Source organism: Mobula hypostoma, chromosome 1 (assembly GCF_963921235.1).
Source record: "Mobula hypostoma chromosome 1, sMobHyp1.1, whole genome shotgun sequence".
Lineage (NCBI taxonomy): Eukaryota > Metazoa > Chordata > Chondrichthyes > Myliobatiformes > Myliobatidae > Mobula > Mobula hypostoma.
In genome coordinates, this window is record NC_086097.1 from 252287394 (window position 1) to 252303368 (window position 15975).

General features: G+C 43.3%; 1 protein-coding gene across 4 annotated transcripts in view; it reads left to right on the forward strand.

Annotated features, from left to right (window-relative positions):
* The window catches only part of ndufaf6 (NADH:ubiquinone oxidoreductase complex assembly factor 6), a 47498-nt gene that overhangs the window by 31171 nt on the left and 352 nt on the right, over window positions 1-15975 (forward strand). For all 4 annotated transcript variants that reach the window (XM_063042541.1, XM_063042536.1, XM_063042518.1 and 1 more), the window contains 2 exons: window positions 7081-7182; window positions 7923-7979. In XM_063042541.1, coding sequence (XP_062898611.1) covers window positions 7081-7182; window positions 7923-7979 — 159 coding nt within the window. The remainder of the gene's footprint in view (window positions 1-7080; window positions 7183-7922; window positions 7980-15975) is intronic.

The window sequence follows — 15975 nt, forward strand, 5'->3', positions numbered from 1 at the left end:
TATAAATTGGATTAAAACTTTAAATACTAACCCTAATGCTAAAGTAGTGACAAATTCTCAAATTTCAACACCATTCCAGTTAAAAAGGTCAACTAGACAAGGTTGTCCATTATCACCTGCTTTATTTGTACTGGCGATAGAGCCATTAGCAGAACTAATCAGAATTGATCCAGATATTATGGGTTTTAGAGTTAATCAGGAGGAATATAAAATTAATCTTTTTGCTGATGATGTTTTGATTTACTTAACAAACCCACAACATTCGTTACATAAATTATCTTCTAGATTGGATGAATATGGGAAGGTATCAGGTTACAAAATAAATTGGGATAAAAATGAACTTTTACCTCTTACTAAAGGAGACTATAGCCAATGTCGATTAGCAACCCAATTTAGATGGCTGGTAAATGGTATAAAGTATTTAGGTATAAGACTTGATAATGATGTAAAGAATTTATATAAATTTAATTATTTACCACTATTGAAAAAAATTCAAGAAGATTTGACAAATCTACATGAGTAGATAGAGTCAATGTTATAAAAATGAATATATTTCCTAGATTACAGTATTTGTTTCAAACATTACCAATACAATTGCCACAGAAATTTTTTCAAGAGTTAAATAAATGTGTGAGAAAATTTCTTTGGAAAGGTAAGATGTCAAGAATATCATTGGAAAAATTGACATGTAAATTTGAGTTAGGAGGGTTACAACTTCCAAACTTTAAGAATTATTATAAAGCAAATCAACTTAGATTTATTGCATCTTTCTTCGATGATCGAAAACCTGCATGGATTAAAATAGAATTAGACAAGATAGGAGAAAATAGACCTGAAGATTTTATATATAAATGGGAATCTAAATGGTTACGGGAAAAGAAAGAATCTCCTATATTAATACAACCAACACACATCAAATTTGCTGGTGAATGCAGCAGGCCAGGCAGCATCTGTAGGAAGAGGTGCAGTCGACGTTTCAGGCCGAGACCCTTACTCATTGGAATTTAGAAGATTGAGGGGGGATCTGATTGAAACGTATAAGATCCTAAAGGGATTGGACAGGCTAGATGCGGGAAGATTGTTCCCGATGTTGGGGAGGTCTAGAACGAGGGGTCACAGTTTGAGGATAGAGGGGAAGCCTTTTAGGACCGAGGTTAGGAAAAACTTCTTCACACAGAGAGTGGTGAATCTGTGGAATTCTCTGCCACAGCAAACTGTTGAGGCCAGTTCATTAGCTATGTTTAAGAGGAAGTTAGATATGGCCCTTGTGGCTACAGGGGTCAGGGGGTATGGAGGGAAGGCTGGGTTCTGAGTTGGATGATCAGCCATGATCATAATAAATGGCGGTGCAGGCTCGAAGGGCCGAATGGCCTACTCCTGCACCTATTTTCTATGTTTCTATGTTTCTATTTCTTGTATGTATAATTTGATTCAAAAACAGACAATTAAACAAGGAATCCATAAGTCAAAACAAAAATGGGAAACTGATCTGAATATTAATATTGATGAAACAAATTGGTCAAGACTGTGTCTGACAGTATGACAAATACAATAAATGTTCGACTTAGATTAGTACAATATAATTTTTTACACCAATTATATATTACACCACAAAAAGTAAATAGATTAAATTCAAATCTATCCGATAAATGCTTTCGGTGTAATCAAGAAATTGGTACTTTCTTACATTCTACTTGGTCTTGTTTTTAAATTCAACCCTTTTGGATAAATTTAAGAGTCTTACTGGAACAAATTACTGGAACTCAATTGCCACATAACCCTGTATTATTTCTATTAGGTGATATTGAAGGGATAAAACCGAAACTTAATTTGAATAAATATCGGAAAGAATTAATAAAAATTGCACTGGCAGTAGCTAAGAAGACTATAGCAGTTACTTGGAAATCTGATTCGTATTTAAGTATGAATCGTTGGAACAATGAAATGGCTAGTTCTATTCCGCTCAAAAAAATTACTTATAATTTAAGAGATAAATATGAAACATTTTTGAATATTTGGCGCCCTTATTTACAAAAGATAGGATGGCATATTTAATTGCTTCGATAAAGATCTTGGTCCCTTGGGGAAACTAACGAATAAGTATACTAAATTTATTTTGAATCCCGTGGAGCGTGTGGAAACCTTCCAATATCCAGGTGGTTCTTTTTTTTTTCTTTCTTTTCTTTTTTAGGTGGGACTATATATTGGGGGGGGAGGGTTAAGGGGAGGGGGGAGGGTAGATATTATCTTTCTATGTATTCATTTTGAAAACTTAATAAAAATTATATTTAAAAAAAACAGATAAGCTTACGAAAGGTTCAAGAAAGTAGGTATTGTTAGAGCTCTAGAAAATTACAAGGTTGCTAGGAAGGAGCTTAAGAATGGAATTAGGAGAGCCAGAAAGGGCCATGAAAAGGCCTTGGTGAGCAAAATTAAGGAAAACCGCAAGGTATGTGACAAGTATGTGAAGAGTAAGAGAATGAGCCATGTGAGAATAGGACCAATCAGGTGCGATAGTGGAAACATGCGCATGGAGTCAAAGGAGGTAACTGAGGTACTGAATGAATACTTTCTTCAGTATTCACCAGGGAAAAAGATCTTGGCAATTGTGGGGATGACTTACAGTGGACTGAAACACTTGAGCATATAGACATCCAGAAAGAAGATGTGCTGGAGGTTTTTAAAAGCATTAAGTTAGATAAGTCACTGGGACCGAATGAGATGTACCCCAGGCTACTGTGGAAGGCAAGGGAGGAGATTGCTGAGCCTTTGGCAATGATCAACGGGAGAGGTTCCAGAGGATTGGAGGGTTGCAAATATTGTTCCCTTGTTCAAGAAAGGGAGTAGAGATAACCTGGGAAATTATCGACCAGTGAATCTGACTTCAGTGGTGGGCAAGTTGTTGGAGAAGATCCTGAGAGTCAGTATTTATCAGCATTTGGAGAGACATAATCTGATTAGGGATAGTCAGTATGGCTTTGTCAAGGGCAGGTCATGCCTTATGATCCTGATTGAATTATTTGAGGATGTAACAAAACATACTGATGAAGGTAGAGCAGTGGATGTAGTGTGTATGAATTTCAGTAAGGTATTTGATAAGGTTCCCCATGCAGGGCTCCTTCAGAAATTAAGGAGGCATGGGATCCAAGGAGACCTTGCTTTGCGGATCCGGAATTGGCTTGCCCACAGAAGGCAAAGGGTGGTTGTAGTTGGTTCGTATTCTGCTTGGAGGTTGGTGATCAGTGGTGTTCTGCAGGGATCTGTTCTAGGACCCTTCTGTGATTTTTATAAATGACCTGGATGAAGAAGTAGAAGGGTAGGTTAGTACAATGGCATGCAAAAGTTTGAGCACCACTGGTCAAAATTTCTGTTACTGTGAATAGCTAAGCGAGTAAAAGATGAACTGATTTCCAAAAGGCAGAAAGTTAAAGATGACACATTTCTTTAATATTTTAAGCAAGAAAACTTTTTTATTTCCATCTTTTACAGTTTCAAAATAACAAAAAAGGAAAAGGGCCTGAAGTATAAGTTTGGGCACTCTGTGTGGTCAGTACTTGGTAACACCTCCTTTGGCAAGTATCATAGCTTGTATACGCTTTCTGTAGCCAGCTAAGAGTCTTTAAGTTCTTGTTTGAGGGATTTTAACTTCATCAGTCCATAGGACTTGTTTCCAAAATGCATCAGGCTTGTTTGGATGCTCCTTTGATCCTTTTGAATAGAACTTTTTGGTTGCAATGAGCAAAGGTACGTTTGGAGAAAAAAGGGTGCAGAATTTCATGAAAAGAACACCTCTCCAACTGATAAGCACGGGGGTGGATCGATCATGCTTTGGGCTTGTGTTGCAGCCAGTGGCACAGGGAACATTTACTGGTAGAGGAAAGAATGAATTCAATTAAATACCAGCAAATTCTGGAAGCAAACATCACGCTGTCTGTAAAAAAGCTGAAGATGAAAGGAGGATGGCTTCTACAACAGGATAATGAACCTAAACAATCCTCGAAATCTACAATGGGCTACCTCAAGAGGCGCAAGCTGAAGGTTTTGCCATGGCCCTCACATTCCCCTGACCTAAACATCATCGAGAATCAGTGGATAGACCTCAAAAGAGCAGTGCATGCAAGATGGCCCAAGAATCTCACAGAACTAGGAGCCTTATGTAAGGAAGAATGGGCGAAAATCCCCCAAACAAGGGTTGGAAAAACCCTTAGCTGGCTACAAAAAGCGTTTACAAGCTGTGATACTTGCCAAAGGGGAAGTTACTAAGTACTGACCACGCAGGGTGTCCAAACTTTTGCTTCGGGCCCTTTTCCTTTTTTGTTATTATGAAACTGTAAAAGATGGAAATAAAAAAAAATTTCTTGCTTAAAATATTAAGGAAATGTGTTATCTTTAACTTAAACAACAGGAATTCTGCAGATGCTGAAAATTCAAGCAACACACATAAAAGTTGCTGGTGAATGCAGCAGGCCAGGCAGCATCTCTAGGAAGAGGTGCAGTGGCCGTTTCAGGCCGAGACCCTTCGTCAGGACTAACTGAAGGAAGAGTGAGTAAGGGATTTGAAAGTTGGAGGAGGAGGGGGAGGTCCAAAATGATAGGAGAAGACAGGAGGGGGAGGGATGGAGCCAAGAGCTGGACAGGTGATAGGCAAAAGGGATACGAGAGGATCATGGGACAGGAGGTCCGGGAAGAAAGACGGTGGGGGGGAACCCAGAGGATGGGCAAGGGGTATATTCAGAGGGACAGAGGGAGAGAAAGGAGAGTGAGAGAAAGAATGTGTGTATAAAAATAAGTAACAGATGGGGTACAAGGGGGAGGTGGGGCATTAGCGGAAGTTAGAGAAGTCGATGTTCATGCCATCAGGTTGGAGGCTACCCAGACGGAATATAAGGTGTTGTTCCTCCAACCTGAGTGTGGCTTCATTTTTACAGTAGAGGCCGTGGATAGACATGTCAGAATGGGAATGGGATGTGGAATTAAAATGTGTGGCCACTGGGAGATCCTGCTTTCTCTGGCGGACAGAGCGTAGGTGTTCAGCAAAGCGGTCTCCCAGTCTGCGTCGGGTCTCGCCAATATATAAATGGCCACATCGGGAGCACCGGACGCAGTATATCACCCCAGCCAACTCACAGGTGAAGTGTTGCCTCACTTGGAAGGACTGTTTGCGTCTCCGCCGGATCTGCTCTCAGGATGAGGCTTTTCATTCTAGGACGAGGGAGATGTCTTCCTTTTTTAAAGAAAAGGGCTTCCCTTCCTCCACCATCAACTCTGCTCTTAAAACGTATCTCCCCCATTTCACGTACATCTGCTCTCACTCCATCCTCCCGCCACCCCACTAGGAATAGGGTTCCCCTGGTCCTCACCTACCACCCCACCAGCCTCCGGGTCCAACATATTACTCTCCGTAACTTCCGCCACCTCCAACGGGATCCCACCACTAAGCACATCTTTCCCTCCCCCCCCCTGCATTCTGCAGGGATCGCTCCCTACGCGACTCCCTTGTCCATTCGTCCCCCCCATCCCTTCCCACCAATCTCCCTCCCAGCACTTATCCTTGTAAGCGGAATATGCCCTTACACTTCCTCCCTTGCCACCGTTCAGGGACCCAAACAGTCCTTCCAGGTGAGGCGACACTTCACCTGTGAGTCGGCTGGGGTGATATACTGCGTCCGGTACTCCCGATGCGGCCTTCTATATATTGGTGAGACCCGACACAGGCTGGGAGACCATTTTGCTGAACACCTATGCTCTGTCCGCCAGAGAAAGCAGGATCTCCCAGTGGCCACACATTTTAATTCCACGTCCCATTTATTGCATCTGGGTAGCCTCCAACCTGATGGCATGAACATTGACTTCTCTAACTTCCATTAATGCCCCACCTCCCCTTCATACCCCATCTGTTATTTATTTATTATTATTATTAATTTTTACTCTCTCTCTCCTTTTTCTCCCTCTGTCCCTCTCACTATACTCCTTGCCCATCCTCTGGTTTTCTCCCCCCTCCCCCTTTTCTTTCTCCCTGGGCCTCCTGTCCCATGATCCTCTCATATCCCTTTGGCCAATCACCTGTCCAGCTCTTGGCTCCATCCCTCCCCCTCCTGTCTTCTCCTATCATTTTGGATCTCCCCCTCCCCCTCCCACTTTCAAATCTCTTACTATCTCTTCTTTCAGTTAGTCCTGACGAAGGGTCTCGGCCCAAAACATCAACTGTACCTCTTCCTATAGATGCTGCCTGGCCTGCTGCGTTCACCAGCAACTTTTATGTGTGTTGCTTGAAATTCCAGCATCTGCAGATTTCTTCGTGCTTATGCAGGTTGACAGTGTTGTTAAGAAGACATATTATGTGTTGGCATTCAACAACCAGGGGATTGGGTTCAAGAGCCATGAGGTAATGTTACAGCTATAAAAGACCTTGGTCAGACCCCCCCCCCCCCCGCCCCTTAGATTACCGTGTTCAGTACTGGTCACAACACTACAGGAAGGATGTGGATACTAGAGTGCAGAGGAGATTTACAAGGATGTTGCCTGGATTGGGGAGCATGCCTTATGAGAATAGGTTGAGTGAACTTGACCTTTTCTCCTTGGAGCGATGGAGGATGAGAGGTGACCTGATGGAGGTGTGTAAGATGATGAGGGGCATTGATCATGTGGATAGTCAGTGGCTTTTTCCCAGGGCTGAAATGGCTAAACCGAGGGAGCATAGTTTTATGGTGTCTAGAAATAGGTACAGAGGGGATGTCTGGGATAAGTTTTTCACACAGGGAGTGGTGTGTGCATGGAATGCACTGCTGGTGCTGGTGGTGGAATCAAATACGATAGGGTCTTTTAAGAGCCTCTTAGTACATGGGGCTTAGAAAAATAGAGGACCGTGTGGTAGGGAAACTCTAGGCAGTTTCTAGAGTAGGTTACATGGTCAGCACAACTTTGTGGGCCGAAGGGCCTGTAATGTGCTGTAGATTTCTATGTTCTATGTTCACTATGGAAGGTTGAAATAGTTACTGTTAATGCATGCATTCTTTGTCAGTAGCACATTTTAGTACTGTGTTCCACATTGCTAACGTTCCTTTGGTTTTACTCTTCCAGCATGGTGCATCACAGGAAGATTTTATTCGGGGAAATCGTGAAAAGCATGTGAGGGATGTGGTGTTTGATGTTGCAAGTCAGGCTCATGTTCACCTTGAACATGTATGTACTTTTATTGTTTTAATTCATTCTTTCAGTGTTCCCATATTGCCACCTCTGACTGTGGGACACCTGTTGGCATGTCTTTCTGTTTTTTTTCTCTCCCCTCTGCCCCTCCTCAATATGTTATCCAATCAGTAAGTTTAACATTTCAGATATTTGGTGTAGGCCTATCCTGAAGAAGTTTAAGCCTTCCCTTCCAGTTTAATTGTCATTCAACCATTGATATGAATACAGCCAAATGAGACATTGTTCCTCTGTAGTCAAAGTGCAAAACACAGAACCAGAAGCTCCACACAGTAAATAGTACATATAATAATGATAGCAGAAAAATATTGTTACAAAAAAATAGAGAAAATAATATAACTCATGCCCCTGAGTGTCATGGGACAAGCACACAGCAGTTCCTCATATCGTACTAATGTAGCCGCAGCTCCTCGATGGGAGTGAGCTACACCCTCTCACTGCTTCCCCTCTGATCTCTGCTCCAGCTCATTCTTCTCACCCTCTACCTCATTATTCTGGCTGCTTCCGTTTTCCTTTCTTGTCCCGATGAAGCGTCTCAGCCTGAAACTCCCAACTCTTTATTGCCCTCCATAGATGTTGCCTGACCTTCTGAGTTCCTCTGGCATTTCGTTTGTGTTGCTCTGGATTTCCAGATATTTCTGCAATTATTTCTTTTTTTCTGGAATTATTACAAGAAGGGTGAATTATTTCTCAATAACTTCTTGTTTTTTTTTCAGGCTAGGTCCTTCTATGGAAAAGTCCCTTCGAGGGCCTACCCAGCATTTTTGCAAACGGTATGTTATCTCTGGACATTATTTCTGTACTTCTATCTGCTGCAGCTCCCTGACTTTTGCCCAACCTTTTCTGTCTTTTGAGGATCGGTTAAGTGAGCTAGGGCTTTTCTCTTTGGAGTGAGGGAGAATGAGAGGTGACGACAGAGGTGTACAAGACGATAAGAGGCATGGATAGTGGATAGCCAGAGACTTTTTCCCAGGGTGGAAATAGCTCAAACAAGGGGGTTAGTTCTAGCTCGGATAAAGCTGATTGGCAGGACACAAAGAGTGGGAATAAATGGAGCCTTTTCTGGTTGGCTGCCAGTGACTAGTGGTGTTCCACATGGGTCTGTGTTGGGACCAACTTTTTACCTTATCTATCAATGATTTGGATGATGGAATTGATGGCTTTATTGCAAAGTTTTCAGTTGATATGAAGATAGGTGGAGGGCAGGTAGTTTTGAGGAAGCAGGCCACAGAAAGATTTAGACAGACTAGGAAAATGGGTAGAGAAATGGCAGATGGAATACAGTGTCAGAAAGTGTATGGTCATGCACTTTGGTAGAAGAAATGAAAAGGTTGACTATATTCTAAATGGAGAGGAAATGCAAAAAACTGGGGTCCAAATGGACTTGGAAGTCCTCGTGCAGGATTCCCTCAAGAACAATATGCAGATTGAGTCTGTGGTGAGGAAGGCAAATGCAATGTTAGCATCCATTTCAAGTGGACTAGATTGTAAACACAAGGATTTAATGTTAAAACTTCATAAAGCACTGGTGAAGCCTTGGTTGGAGTATTGTGAGCCGTTTTGGGTCCCTTATCTTACCGAGGATGCGCTGAAACTGAAGAGGGTTCAGCGGAGGTTCACAAAAATGATTCCAGGATTTAATGGCTTGTCATATGAAAAGCATTTGATGGCTTTGGGCTGTATTCGCTGGGATTCAGAAGAATGAGGGGTGACCTCATTGAAACCTGTCAAATGGTGAAAGAGGCCTTGCTAGAGTGGATGTGGAGAGGATATTTCCTGTGGTGTGCGAGTTTAAGACAAAGCCTCAGAATAGAGGTGCATCCTTTTAGAATGGAGATGGGGAATTTCTTTAGCCGGAGAGTGGTGAATCTGGAATTCTTTGCCACAGAGAGCTGTGGAGGCCAAGTCTGTATGGAGATCTAAGGCAGAGGCTGATAGATTCTTGAGTAGTCAGAATATGAAGGGATACAGGGAGAAAGCAGGAGACTGGGGCTGAGCAAAATTGGATCAGTCATGATGAAACGGTGGAGCACACTTGATGGGCCAAACAGCCTAATTCTGCTCCAAAGTCTTATGGTCTTATTTTAAAATGATTGGAGGAAAGTTGTCAGAGAAAAGTTTTTCTACCCCCCATACTAAATGGAGAGAAAATACAAAAAACTGAGGTGTGTGGTAATAGGGGTGGTGGTGGAGGTAGGTACATTAGCAATATTTAGGAAGCTCTTAGACACATGTATGATCGAAAAATGGGGAGTTGTGTGGGAGGAAAGGGTTAGATTTATTTTTGAGTAGGTTAGCACAACATGGTGGCTATAATGTGCTGTAGTGTTCTATGTTCTCTCCCTGATGTGGAGTTGGGTTTCTGCTGCTGCCGTAATGCAAAAATATTCTTGTCAAAGTTGTCATTGAAACATCTGTCTCTGTTTGTGTGTTTCTGTCAATTGGTTTGAGGACCTAGATCTTGTACAGCCGGTACTGCACTGCCGTGCCATCCCTATAACACAGTGGGAATGTGTTCATGCGGTCAGTTGCAATTTATACCCTGTGACTGAGTTTTTAATAATACATTTTCCCACTGTTGTTAGGAAGAAGTTTGTACTTTCTCCGTGTGACCCTGTGGGTTTCCTCCCGCAGTCCAAAGATGTACCAATTAGCATGTTAATTGGTCATTGTAAATTGTCCTGTGATGAGACCAGGGTTAAATTGGATCTCTGGGTGGTGCAGCTCGAAGGGCCTGTTCCATGCTGTATCTCAATAAATAAATATTCTGTGTGACTGTCGTTGAACCCAAGATGTATTGACAAATAAGATTTGATGAAGCTAAACAAACAAACAAAAGAGGTTGGCTTATTGAAGACTGCAAAGAATTAAAGTGGTGAAATGGTTCATAAATCAGAGCATTGAGTACAGGAAATGGGATGTTATCTTGAAGTTGTATGAGACGTTGGTGAGGCCTAATTTGGAGTATTGTGTACAGTTTTGGTCACCTACCTACAGGAAAGATGTAAACAAGGTTGAAAGAGTACAGCAAAGGTTTACAAGGATGGTGCCAGGTTTGGAGGACCTGGGTTATGAGGAAAGATTGAATAGGTTTGGACTTTATTCCTTCGAATATAGAAGATTGGTTGTAAGAGTGTGGGACAAGCTGCCAGCACAAGTAGTACATGCAAGCTTGATTTCAACATTTAAGAGAAGTTTGGATCGGTACCTGGATGGGAGGGGTATGGAGGGCAGTACAGGTCAATGGAAGAAAGCAGTTGTAATAGAAACATAGAAAATAGGTGCAGGAGTAGGCCATTCGGCCCTTCGAGCCTGCACCGCCATTCAGTATGATCATGGCTGATCATCCAACTCAGAATCCTGTACCTGCCTTCCCTCCATACCCCCGATCCCTTTAGCTACCAGGGCCATATCTAACTCCCTCTTAAATATAGCCAATGATCTGGCCTCAACTGTTTCCTGTGGCAGAGAATTCCACAGATTCACCACTCTCGGTGTGAAGAAGTATTTCCTGATCTCAGTCCTAACAGGCTTCCCCTTTATTCTTAAACTGTGACCCCTCGTTCTGGACTTCCCCAACATCGGGAACAATCTTCCTGCATCTAGCCTGTCCAATCTCTTTAGGATTTTATACGTTTCAATAAGATCCCCTCTCAATCTTCTAAATTCCAGCGAGTATAAGCCTAGTCGATCCAGTCTTTCTTCATATGAAAGTCCTGCCATCCCAGGAATCAATTTGGTGAACCTTCTTTGTACTCCCTCTATGGTAAGAATGTCTTTCCTCAGATTAGGGGACCAAAACTGCACACAATACTCCAGGTGTGGTCTCACCAAGGCCTTGTACAACTGCAGTAGTACCTCCCTGCTCCTGTACTCAAATCCTCTTGCTATGAATGCCAGCATACCATTCGCCTTTTTCACCACCTGCTGTACCTGCATGCCCACTTTCAATGACTGGTGTATAATGACACCCAGGTCTCGTTGCACCTCCCCTTTTCCTAATCGGCCACCATTCAGATAATAACCTGTTTTCCTGTTCTTGCCACCAAAGTGGATAACCTCACATTTATCCACATTAAATTGCATCTGCCATGAATTTGCCCACTCACCTAACCTATCCAAGTCACCCTGCATCCTCTTAGCATCCTCCTCACAGCTAACACTGCCGCCCAGCTTCGTGTCATCCACAAACTTGGAGATGCTGCATTTAATTCCCTCATCTAAGTCATTAATATATATCGTAAACAACTGGGGTCCCAGCACTGAGCCTTGCGGTACCCCACTAGTCACTGCCTGCCATTCTGAAAAGGTCCCGTTTATTCCCACTCTTTGCTTCCTGTCTGCCAACCAATTCTCTATCCACATCAATACCTTACCCCCAATACCATGTGCCTTAAGTTTGCACACTAATCTCCTGTGTGGGACCCTCGGTCCCCTACTGTTTCCGGAAGATTATTTATGTCTTTCTTAGTGAAGACAGAACCAAAGTAGTTATTCAATTGGTCTGCCATGTCCTTGTTCCCCATGATCAATTCACCTGTTTCTGTCTGTAGGGGACCTACATTTGTCTTAACCAATCTTTTTCTTTTCACATATCTATAAAAGCTTTTACAGTCAGTTTTTATGTTCCCTGCCAGCTTCCTCTCATAATCTTTTTTCCCTTTCCTAATTAAATCCTTTGTCCTCCTCTGCTGGACTCTGAATTTCTCCCAGTCCTCAGGTGAGCCGCTTTTGTTTTTGGCATGGACCAGATGGGCCAAAGGGCCTGTTTGTGTGCTGTTCTTTTCTATGAGTCTAGGAATGGAATTGGACATTCTTCCCATGACCACAGGGTCTTCCCCCGGGTTCACCCGTTTCCTCCCACATACCCAAAGGGTGGGGGAGTTGTGGACATGCTGTGGTGCCGGATGAGTGGTGACACTTGTGGGCTGGCCAGCACATTCCTCGCTGATTTGATGAAAACAACATATTTCGTTGTATGTTTTGATGTATTTGTGACACTTCTAATCTCCTGATAGACCGCATGGCAGCACTGGAGCTGTGCATGGACTCACTTTGGAGCATCTGAGTTGCTGAGAACGTTGTGGATAGCACATTCAGTGAGTTGGTCACACCGCAGTTTAAGGATCTAAGGAAGGAGAGGGAATGGGTGACCAACAGGAAGAGTAGTAGCAGGAAGGTAGTACAGGAGTCTCCTGCGGTCCGCCCCCTCCAAAACAGATATACTGCTTTGTAGTCTGTTGGGGGAGATGGCTCATCGGGTGAAGGCAGCAGTAGCCAGGATCGTGGCACCGTGGGTGGCTCTGCTGTGCATGAGGACAAGGAAGAGAGTGGCGGAGCTGTTGTGGTGGGGGTTCCATGGTAAGGGGAATAGAGAGGAGCTTCTGTGGCCACAAACGAGACTCCCGTATGGTGTGTTGCCTCCCCAGTGCAAGGGTCAGAGATGTTTCGGAGAGGCTGCAGGGCAGTCTGAAAGGGGAGGGTGAGCAGCCAGCTGTCGTGGTGTATGTAGGTACCAATGATATAGGAAGAAAGCGGGATGAGGTCCTACAAGCTGAATTTAGGGAGCTAGGAGATAAATTAAAGAGTAGGACCTCGAAGGTAATAATCTCAGGATTATTACCGGTGCCACGTGTTAGCCAGCGTTGGAATAGCAGGATAGCTAGAATGAATATGTGGCGTGAGCGGTGGGGCAGGAGGGAGGGTTTCAGATTCTTGGGGCATTGGAACCGCTTCTGGGGGAGGTGGGACCAGTACCATCCAGACAGTCTACATCTGGGCAGGGCCGGGATCAATGTCCTAGGGAGATTGTTTGCTAGTGCTGTTGGGGAGGCTTTAAACTAATTTGGCAGGGGAATGGGAACCCACACAGAAAAGATGAGGGAAGTGATGCAGAGACCAAAGCTAGAGTTAGTGAGGAAAAAAGTAAGAGTAGAGTGCATAAAAGTAAAAAGCAAAAATCGCATAGGTCACTGGATTCTAAAAGGACAATGAGTATAATGAGCACTTTATCTAAATGCCCGTAGTATTAGAAACAAGGTTAGTGAACTTGTGGCACAGATCAGTACCAAGGCATTTGATTTAGTGGCCATTACAGAAACCTGGTTGCAAGGTGGAGACGACTGGGAATTAAATATCCAAGGGTATCACGTAATACGGAAAGATAGGCAGGAAGGCAGAGGAGGTGGGGTGGTGCTCTTGATAAGGGATGAGATCAGGGCGATTGTGAGAGACGATGTAAGATCTACAGAGCAGAATGTTGAGTCCATCTGGGTAGAGATTAAGAAAAGTAAAGGGAAAAAAATGACTGGTGGGTGTTGTCTATAGGCCACCTAATAAAAACATTGCAGTGGCAGAGGCAATTAACCAAGAAATAACTGAGGCTTGTAAGAACGGAACGGCAGTTGTCATGGGGGATTTTAACTTCCACATAGATTGGGTGAATCGGGTTGGTCAAGGAAATCTTGAGGAGGACTTCATAGAATGCATCATTGATAGCTTTCTTGAGCAGCATGTTAGTGAACCTACAAGGGAAAATACTATCTTAGATCTAGTCATGTGCAATGAGACAGGTAAGATTAACGATCTTGTAGTCAGCGATCCTCTTGGAAAGAGTGATCATAGTATGATTGAATTTCGCATTCAGATGGAGGATGAAATAGTGTATTATGCTGGAACAAGGGAGACTACGTCAGGATGAGGGAGGAGTTGGCTAATGTGGATTGGGAGCACAGGCTATTTGGTAGGACAGTTGAGGAACAGTGGAATACTCTCAAAGCAATTTTTCACAGTGCTCAACAAAAGTGTATTCCAGTCAAAAGTAAGGACAGTAAGTGTGGGGAGAGCCAGCCTTGGATAGCTAAGGAAATAAAAGATAGTATCATGTGTACAAAGTTGCAAAGAGTAGTGGGAGACTGGAGGATTGGGAAAACTTCAAAAAGCAACAGAGAACAACTAAACAAGAAATAAGGAAAGGGAAGATAGAGTATGAGAGTAAATTAGCACAAAATATAAAAACAGATAGCAAAAGTTTTGATAAAAATGTAAAGCTGAAGAGGGTGGCTAAAGTCAACGAAGGCCCCTTGGAAGACGAGAAGGGGAAATTGATATTGGGTGATAAGGAAATGGCTGAGGCATTGAACGACTATTCTGTGTCGGGCCTCACAGTGGAGGACACATCTAATATGCCAAAGAAGGATGTTATGGACGAAATGGGAGGTGAGGACCTCGATAAAATCACTGTCACTAAAGAGATAGTGATGAGCAAACTAAAGGGCCTGAAGGTAGATAAGTCCCCTGGTCCTGATGGGATGCATCCCAGGGTGCTGAAGGAATTGGCGGAGGTTATAGTAGACGCATTGGTAATCATTTATCAAAACTCTCTAGACAATGGGCAGGTCCCGGCGGACTGGAAGACAGCAAATGTCACGCCACTTTTTAAAAAAGGATGTCGGCAAAAGACGGGCAACTATAGGCCAGCTAGCTTAACATCTGCAGTTGGGAAAATGCTTGAAGCTGTCATTAAGGAAGAAATAGTGAAACATTTAGAAAGGAGTGGTTCCATTAGACAGACGCAGCATGGATTCAGAATGGGCAGGTCCTGTTTGACAAACGTACTGGAGTTCTTTGAGGACATAATGAGTGCAGTGGATGGAGGGGAACAGGTGGATGTCACATATTTGGATTTCCAGAAGGTGTTCAATAAGGTGCCACACAAGAGACTTATAAATAAGATATGGATCCATGGAGTTGGAAGAAGTGTATTGGCATGGATAGTGGATTGGTTAACCAATAGAAGGCAGAGAGTTGGTATAAATGGGTGTTTCTCCAGTTGGCAGTCGGTGGTGAGTGGGGTGCCGCAGGGGTCGGTGCTGGGCCCACAACTGTTTACCATTTACATTGGAAGAGGGGACTGAGTGTAGCATAGCAAAATTTGCTGATGACACTAAACTGAGTGGAAAAGCAAACTGTATGTGGAAAGTCTGCAGGGGGATGTAGATAGGTTAAGGTTAAGTGAGTGGGCCAAGGTCTGGCAGATGGAATACAACTTTGGTAAATGTAAGATCATGCACTCTGGAAGGAATAATAGAAGAGCAGATTATTATTTAAGTGGTGAAAGATTGCAGCATGCTGTTGTGCAGAGGGACTTGGGAGTGCTTGTTCATGAATCACAAAAAGTTGGCTTGCAGGTACAACAAGTTATTAAGAAGGCAAACGAAATGTTGGCCTTCATTGCGAGAGGGATTGAATTCAAGAGCAGGGAGGTCATGCTGCAACTATACAGGGTACTGGTGAGGCCACACCTGGAGTACTGTGTGCAGTTCTGGTCTCCATACTTGAGGAAGGATATACTGGCTTTGGAGGCAGTGCAGAGGAGGTTCACCAGGTTGATTCCAGGAATGAAGGGGTTCACCTATGAGGAGAAATTAAGTCACCTGGGATTATACTCTCTGGAATTCAGAAGAATGAGAGGGGATCTTATAGAAACATACAAAATTTTGAAAGGGATAGATAAGATAGAAGTAGGAAAGTTGTTTCCATTGGTAGGTGAGACTGGAACTAGGGGACATTGCCTCAAGATTCAGGGGAGAAGATTTAGGACGGAGATGAGGAGAAACTGTTTTTCCCAGAGAGTGGTGAATCTGTGGAATTCTCTGCCCAGGGAAGCAGTTAAGGCTTCTTCAGTAAATATATTTAAGATACAGTTAGATAAGTTTTTACATAGTAGGGGAATTAATGGTTATGGGGAAAAGGCAGGTAGATGGAGCT